At 40.1% G+C, this 8,897-nt stretch overlaps 1 protein-coding gene across 3 annotated transcripts in view; it reads left to right on the top strand.

Annotated features, from left to right (window-relative positions):
- The window catches only part of CTNND2 (catenin delta 2), a 778,687-nt gene that overhangs the window by 354,449 nt on the left and 415,341 nt on the right, over positions 1-8,897 (top strand). For 2 of the 3 annotated variants that reach the window (XM_029218322.1, XM_029218323.1), the window contains exon 5: positions 5,218-5,390. The exons of the other annotated variant lie outside the window; for it this stretch is intronic. In XM_029218322.1, the coding sequence (XP_029074155.1) occupies positions 5,218-5,390 (173 nt within the window). The remainder of the gene's footprint in view (positions 1-5,217; positions 5,391-8,897) is intronic. 3 annotated transcript variants of the gene reach the window in all.

Raw genomic sequence — 8,897 nt, 5'->3', positions numbered from 1 at the left:
TTTGCGGTACGTGGGCCTCTCACTGTTGTGGCCTCTCCCGTTGCGGAGCACAGGCTCTTGACGCGCAGGCTCAGCGGCCATGGCTCACGGGCCCAGCCGCTCCGCGGCACGTGGGATCTTCCCGGACCGGGGCACGAACCCGTGTCCCCTGCATCGGCAGGCGGACTCTCAACCACTGCGCCACCAGGGAAGCCCCCTCCTCATCTATCTTCATCATCATCTATGCTTTCATAAACGTGGAAATGGACTAGAGTCCACCAGGTCTGCTGAGTTCCAGCCCTGGATTTTTTTCCAACACACATCTGTTCCAACTGGCATGATTGTGACCCAAATAATGACTTGGGAATGCCACTTTGTACACCTCTGGCCTTTTCTTTCTTTCTTTCATACTTTCAAAGTATGTAATTTAATTAAGGTTTACAGTTTTCTGGGACCAATATTTAGCTAAAGGAGACAAGAATAAGCAATTCCAAATGAAGTCTTTTTTAAATCCGTGTAAAGATAATGAGTGCACATAATCAGGAAAACTCTAAACTATCTAGTTAATTTAAGGAGAAACTGACTATATGTTTTAGTGTATGTTAATACAACCTATAAGTGAGTCTGAAGTTTTATGCAAGAAATGAACACTTCAGCCTTTCCATCTGCTGAGGTTGACTTCTGCCCCACTCCTGGAGGACAGCAGACTTCCTCCAGCCAACACCTGGAACCTCTAAGGAGAGGTTTTCTGGGGAAGCAGTACCACAATCTGAGGCATGAAGATCTCTCCCGCAAATAAACTGATGAAAGAATTTTTCAACCTTAAAATGTTGATGTGTGTATATGACTTCAATATGCTTTGATGTTAACCAACCACAACTCCCAGAGCTGAAGGTGGAAGACAAGAATAGGGTCTCATCTTCATTTTACGGAGTGTACGACACTGGCCGACCGCTTAACCTCTCCACACTCCTGTTTATACTTCTCAGAATACTGACAAACATACAAGGGCATTTTTTTTCACGGGTTGCTAGGTGGTCTTTAGTCAATTCATATATTGATATTTGAAGACATATTAAGATATTGGTATAACACTAAGATGCTCTTCTAGGATCAATGGCGGGCCCCATGTCCCTCAACTCTGTAGTTCCTTCGGAATTTCTCCCCTCTGTCCATTTGGAACTAGTGTGTCTTTTTTTTTTTTTTGTCCACACCATGCAGAGTATGGGATCTTAATTCCCCAACCAGGGATCGAACCAGTGCCCCCTGCCTTTGAAGCGTGGAGTCTTTAACCACTGGACCACCAGGGAAGTCCCTGAAATAGTGTGTCTTGAGCAGATTAGGGGCACATACTCTTTTGACTTTTATCAGTTCATCAGTAAACAGTTTCCCCTCTCCTTCCTAGCCCCCAGGGCTGAGATATTTTGAATAGGACCCCTGGGCTTAGCTTTGAGGACTGTCCCAAGATGGAGAAGGTCCAGAAAGGTCAAAGAAGTCACCTGTGACCTCTTAGGTCAATGTCCTGGAAGCATACATGCGAGAGGGTGGCTTCTGCTTTTGGTGACCTAATAGGACATGGTGATCGACTGTTGCCCATAGTTGAAGTTTCCTCTGAAGCAATTAATTACACTAAAGGCAACATTCCATTTCCCTAGCTAGAATTTTAAATCCCAGTCTCTTCCTGTCCCCACTGAGCATCCCAAGAAATCCTCTTACATTGTCACCATCCCCCAGTGGTGGATATACTTCATGTCCTCAGGAATACAGCCTAATTTTACCTCTAGCCCAAACAAGACTTGATGGAAAGTCCTAAGTTCTTGAGAAAATAAAAAAATCATCATTTAAAGCCCAAAACTAAAAATGTTTTTGAAATCTCTGGAAAATTGTATTTTCTACCCCAATGCACAGTAATGTTAATAAAGCTAATCAAGAGTTAGTTACATGTAAGTTTTACTTTTATTATAAACTAATTAAGAATTGTCCTGTAATTTCAACCTTTTTCATATTCTCGTATATCCGTCCTCTCTAAAATTGGAGTGAATAAATGCCATCCATTTGAAACCTAGTAAGCAATGGGAAAATCATTCTAAAATGCATGTGGTGTTTTGGCTGTTGTCCTGACTGTTTTGTCCTTGCCAGGTGCTATGTCAGGGTTGTAATATTATGATATATTGCTTATTGTCGCAATTACCTTTGTCAAAGTACATCTTGGTTCCGTGCTTGACATGTGTGAACCAAGTAATGAGACAGAGAATCGTGGTTTGTTTTCATGAAGTATTGATCAAATACACGACTGATTCTATAAAACATGCACAGATTTGATTATTTCATGATGCATATTTCAGGAGCACATAAATCATATTTTTGATTGAAATTGCTTTAAAATGGGACTGTCTATTTGTAGTGAGGTGGATGGACCTAGAGACTGTCATACAGAGTGAAGTAAGTCAGAAAGAGAAAAACAAATACCGTATGTTAACACATATATATGGAATCTAAAAAAAAAATGGTTCTGAAAAACCTAGGGGCAGGACAGGAATAAAGACACAGACATAGAGAATGGAGTTGAAGACACAGGGAGGGGGAAGGGTAAGCTGGGATGAAGTGAGAGTGGCATGGACATATATACACTAGCAAATGTAAAACAGATAGCTAGTTGGAAGCAGCCACATAGCACAGGGAGATCAGCTCAGTGCTTTGTGACCACCTAGAGGGGTGGGATAGGGAGGGTGCAAGGGAGACGCAAGAGGGAGGAGATGTGGGGATGTATGTATATGTATAGCTGATTCACTTTGTTACAAATCAGAAACTAACACACCGCTGTAAAGCAATTATACTCCAATAAAGATGTTAAAAAAAACAAAAATCAAAAACGGGACTCTCGAGTGCCACCTTTAGATCCTGCCTGGAGAGCATTTGTAGGTTTCTAGAGACTATTTTATGAATCTATTCAGAATTGACAACTTTGTTTGACTTGCTAGCTACATATGCAAGTTCATCAGAGCAAAGTCACATCATCTCTTTAAAAAAGCAAATAACCAGGACATGCAATGTTTTTGCTTTATAGATTGTTAAATTATTTATATGACAGTAAAGGTTTTTTTCCATTTTATTGACATCTCCAAAAGTCTTTGCACTATTGTATCTGTTTCACCTTTCATTGCCCTGGAGATGCATTATCGTGGAGGAGGGGACATGGCCAGTGCAAGCCATTGTGTCAGGGTGGACTGTCCTGAAAGAAATAGCCAAAGGAGTCTCAGTGGGAAGCTGCCCATTGGTAGGTAGAATGCTGACCACTAACCTTAAAGGCCCCCTCTTATTCTGCCGTGACTCACTCCCCTCCATTGAGCAGTGACCTCCAGGAGGATAGGGACAAGGGGGAAAGCCCTTGGCTACAGTTCATCAGTGTCGTCCCAGTACCTACCTCATTCTCCTCCATTTTGCAGTCAGTTCCCATCTGCCTCTGCCCCATCATTGGTCCTTCTTCCCTTCCAGAGGCTCTCCCACATCTCAGCCTGCCCATGGCCTGGGCATCAGAGATCACCCCTTGACTCCGTCTCCATGCCTGACAGCTTCAACAGCAGCAGTGGGGAAACTATGTTCTTGGCATCCAGAATGAAACTCTGAATGCACTCCCCGTAGATGCATTATATTCTGGTGATTAGCCCTATTATACCATTAGTATGGATTAAATGATTTTTTGCAAGCTATCACAAACTTCACCATCTGGTATGTACTATTTTCTTGGGACTCTGTTTTCTAAATTGCAAGAAAAAGGATTATAACTGTACTTTTGTTATGCCCTTCATGATGAAATTGGGACTGGATGGAAATGGTTTTATTTCCTTGCTTGACTTTTTTTCCAGAAACTGTATAGATTCCGAAATACCAGGTCTTACCTATTTTAGCTAATTGACTTATTATCCAATATCTGATGATGAAAAACTATTTTTGCAATTTTTAGACATTCCATCAAGGAATTAGAGGGAAGGGTAAGGTCTTGAAGGCAAAGGTTATGTGAACCTATGCTTATTAAGAGAAGACATGTTATTTTCCCGCAAAAAAAATGGCCCATGTCATGTCAAATCTGAAGTCTCATTTGAAATAAATAAAACATGTTCTGTCCTTAGAAAGAAAGAAGTAAGGAACTTGAAGTTTGTTTATACTTATTAGAAATTATACTATTGTCTAAAAAACATCCAAAGAGGCAGATTAAGGATGGGATAATGATTATACCATAATCCATGTGTATATAATTACCCTCCTTCAAAAAAGAAGTGGCTTTGTATGATGGTTAAGATAACATGAGAAAACTTGTGATGTCACGTCCTCCCTCCCCCACCCAACTCACTCTACTTACCCCAGTCCCCTCTCAAACACACACAGTAAAAAGTAGTAGTATACTTACACTCTTCTATACTTCTTTTCATTCCCAAAGTGAGTATGAAATTTGATTAAAGAAAATTTGCTTACAAAGGAAATGGGCAAACTGTGGCAAAGATCCCATCTAAAAAGAAAGTAAGAAAATAAACCACATTTTCTCATACAACGTATGATTAAATAATGAGGCCAGGAACTCCTTTCTCCATCACTTGTAGTACCAGCCACGTTAGCGGCACCGATTTAAACACTGTATCTCCTCTTTGTTCTCCTACTGTGCGTTGCTGTGATGGCAAAGATAACCAGCCATCAGAGATCATGTGAGATCAGGGTGAATTCTACGTTGTATGAGAGCCATTAATATTTTACATACTGTCTACCCTTCAGGCATTGAGGTATTACATCACTATTTATACGAGAGAATGTGTTACTGATTGGAAGGTTTTGAGTGTTTTAGCATCCTGATAATTAAGTAAGAGATATAATTATATTAATGCAATTAACACGTATCAAAAGGTAGACCTTTCAGTTATTTCAAATGTTTCCGATATTGTCTGATATAAAAACAACTGCTTGATTAACTAATTTGTCTTGTTAGAAATGTCTTTATGTAGGTCAGGATGAGATCATTTGAAAAAAAATCTACTCTTTGGAGAACTCTTAAACCACCAAAAGAAAAAAAAATCCCACTTAAGACCTGGAGTCGAATTATACGGTCATTTTAGTTCTCAGAATTCAAAGCATAGATGGCAGAATCATGTGCGTGTTATAATTCTAGGCTACTCTTCAATAAATAATACATGTCATTTCTGCTTCACTGAAGCTGTCACTTACTGCTCTAAATGACTTTCAATGCAGGGCCCAGCCTGCTCTCCCAGAGTGCACTCCAGCTCAATTCCAAACCTGAAGGGTCCTTCCAGTATCCAGCCAGCTACCATAGCAACCAGACCTTGGCCCTGGGTGAGACAGCCCCGTCGCAGCTCCCAGCCCGCAGCGCACAAGCCCGAGGTGCAGGCCAGAGTTTCAGCCAGGTACGTGTGGGGATGGGGCCCTCTGCTGTGTTGGACTTTGGGCTCCAAGGAGCCAGGCAGGAAGCAGGGTTGTCAAATGGCTATGGTGTCCCCTCCTGCCTTTTTTACGAGTGCTCTACAACTTTGGAGAGATGCCCTCTGTGCTGTGAGTGAAGGAAATTAATAATACAATATGATTATAGAGTAACTCGGAGTTATAAGCATATTTTCTGCAGGAATGTCTGTGAATTGCTCATGTTCTATCTGCTTTATATATACTTACCTATGTAAATATGCAAATGTGTGCCTGGTTCCTATTTCCGTGTTGATATGTGATGTAAATATGACATACATTCTGAGTTTGTAAGGGCACCTGGAACACATTTTCTCTCCATAAAAATAAAAAGCATGAAATTATTATTTGGGGTTAATCATATAAAGGAACACAGTATAAATGCATCAACACATATACAGAACTGTTCTGAAAATAATTGTGATTAGGGTAGGAATAGTTACACTTTGTCAAGTTTGATTTTGAAATGTGCCCTTAGTTGTTTCTTTAAGATATGTACTTGTTCTTATAGTTTCAATGTACACATTTATTAGCTGCAGTTAAAATCAGCTCTTGGTAAAAAGTGGCTACCAACCTCAATTTTTTTTTCAAAAACATATAAATGTTGTAGTGTGTGTGTGTGTGTGTGTGTGTGTGTGTGCCATTTAATACTTCAGTTTTGATAATTTTGGCGTGCAGGCTATATTCAATCAGCCCTCCAGAATTAATCTATTGGAGGCCTATCTTGTTTTAAGCTATTTTATACTTATTTTCAGTATAAAAGGGCCTGAGACCTTTTAATCTCTGTGCATTCATTCCTGGAATGAAGAACCCACAACCCCAAAAGCACTCCTTAAACTGAAGAGCTTAATTTCATCCTTTCTGCATTTATTGGGCAGTGACTCTAGACCAGAAACCCTTCCCCAGGCCCACTACCTACCACAGGCTACTGTAACCACAAAACTCATCTCTGTCACCAATTTATGGTTATTATGCATCCATATGTCTTTCCAACTAAACTAAAAGCTACCTCAGGGCAGGGCCATTTTCATCTTTTATCACTAGGCCCTAGCCATCCACATGGCCCCCAAGAAATGTCTGCAGACAGAGAGGAGGCAGTGAGAGTTAGAATGTCATCGTGCATTCCCGGGTGGTGCAGTGGTTGAGAGTCCGCCTGCCAATGCAGGGGACACAGGTTCAAGCTCTGGTCTGGGAAGATCCCACATGCCGCGTAGCAGCTAAGCCCGTGCACCACAACTACTGAGCCTGCTCTCCAGTGCCCGCGAGCCACAACTACTGAGCCCACATGCCACAACTACTGAGCCCGCGTGCCTAGAGCCCATGCTCCGCAACAAGAGAAGCCACCGCAACGAGAAACCCACGCACCACAACCAAGAGTAGCCCCAGCTCGGTGCAACTAGAGAAAGCCCACGTGCAGCAACAAAGACTCTACTCAGCCAAAAAGAAATAAATAAATAAATTTATTTTTCTTTAAATGGCATCGTACGGTCACCGTGAGATGCTTTTCATAGGTGATATGAACATAAGTGAAGCATAAGCTGAAACGTCTCAGTGCATTTCAACTATTAAAGTTAGATGATTGTCCCAGATATCTATTAAAAACATGATTGTCTTTTTCAGGTAAAACCCTGATCCATCAGTGGCTTTGTAACTTTTACCTTCTTGTGATGCCAAGGTTATGTGGATAAAAGGGGATGGTAAATAAAACATCCCACTGAGATGGACCCGTCCCCCTGTGGTGGTCTAGTGCATGACCCGGTTCAGAGGGTGCGCCCACTTTAGATGGAGAGCTGGAGGTGTATGGTTCTTGGGAAGGGAAGGACCTCGAAGTCACTGAGTCCAAGTCCACGCACACAGACTAACCCTGGAGTTGTGCTATTTCCCAGCTCCTGGATCACTGCTCTTTCAAAGCACTGGTCTTTTCTGCCTCCCTTACAGAAATGTTTTAGGACACAAGAGGGAATGTCTAAAAAAAAGTGTTTTTTAATTAATTAGAAAAAATTATTTGATATACGTGCATTTATCATATATACAAAATAGTCCTTATTGTTTGCTTACGTAAGAACATTATATAATGTTTGAAATACTGAGTGATGTTATTAGCATAGCAAACGTTATTAGATTTTTTAATCTCATTTTGTTTTATTAAAAGATGAAATGGAAGCTATAGGATATTTTTTCTCTAGGTATAGTTTTGTTTTGTTTTTTTCTCTCAAAAGCATCCCATTCTCGAAAGGAACTATTTTTCATCTTCCCATCTATACTGACTCTCTTTGACAGTGATACAGTGATCATGGTGGAATATATGTAATTTTGAATCCTTTGGAAGCAAACAAGTGGATTACAGCCCTTTTTTTACCCTTCTATCTGTCCATACTTCTAGGTCCAAGGGGCCAGAAATATTCAGAAATAAGGAATATTGTATACTCAAATTAACCTATGAAAGGTATGAATTTAGCTTTTACCAGTTTTCTAGAACTTCTAAGACATGTAGCTAGTAAAACAATAAAGTTCTGCCTTTCTTTTATTTTTATCTTGAACTCATTTAATACTCATCCTTGGCTTTTTCTCATAGATATCTAAGACCCCTGTAATTTGAGTTGAAAACATTAAGTCAAATGAAAAAAAAAATCAGATTTCCCATAGCTGGGCATCATGGAAAATGGAACTATCAGTATCAAAACAAAAAAATCAGTTAATTATCAACTCGATTTGTGAGCATCTTATAAGCTCAATTCACACATAGGACTAACTGTTAAATCAAAGCTTTCTTATTTATAAAATTTTATAAAATTAATCGTTACCATTTATTGAGGGCTGGAAGTAATCTATTTTACATACATCCTCTTATTTCATCCCCACAACAGGGCTGTACTAACATTTACATTTTAAAGGTGCAAAAACTAAAACTCAACACATTTAGAGAAGTTGTACCATTTTAAGGCAGCAGTAGTAAGAATGGGGACGGATTCTTGACTGAATTGAAGTCTAATCATTTCGAAAGAGTGTTTCGTAGGTTTCCTTTTATATGTTGACTGTTTCAATTAAATATATCTACAGCTTGACCCTATTAAGAGCTCTATACATGTGGACAAACAATATGGTGATTGATCTACTTCCATGTTGCTGGAGTTATTTCTATCATCCACCAGTCTCCATGGAAGTGAAACAGTGAAAGCTCAAAGGACAGATTGGGCCTCACAGTAAAAGTCTGCCTTAAAGTTTAATCAGAAAACTTGGTTGTAAAGATATCAAAGCTCTATATTTGAAGGCATCTATAAATGTGCATGTTCAAGGTGATAACTTCAGTTTGAGCCAAAGGTTACTGGCCTACACTCATTTACCTGACAGGTGGGTGGTTGAAGTCTGAATATTCAAACCAGGGGGTTATTCTAATCCACTTCATTAGCGGGAGGGAGGCTGCCAGTGGATAGCGGAATCCTGTTTATTTTAGC

Source organism: Monodon monoceros, unplaced genomic scaffold (assembly GCF_005190385.1).
Source record: "Monodon monoceros isolate NGI ecotype Baffin Bay Population unplaced genomic scaffold, NGI_Narwhal_1 Super_Scaffold_12, whole genome shotgun sequence".
NCBI lineage: Eukaryota > Metazoa > Chordata > Mammalia > Artiodactyla > Monodontidae > Monodon > Monodon monoceros.
The sequence above is the reverse complement of the archived record's forward strand: the minus strand, read 5'-3'. Positions and strand labels throughout refer to the sequence as shown.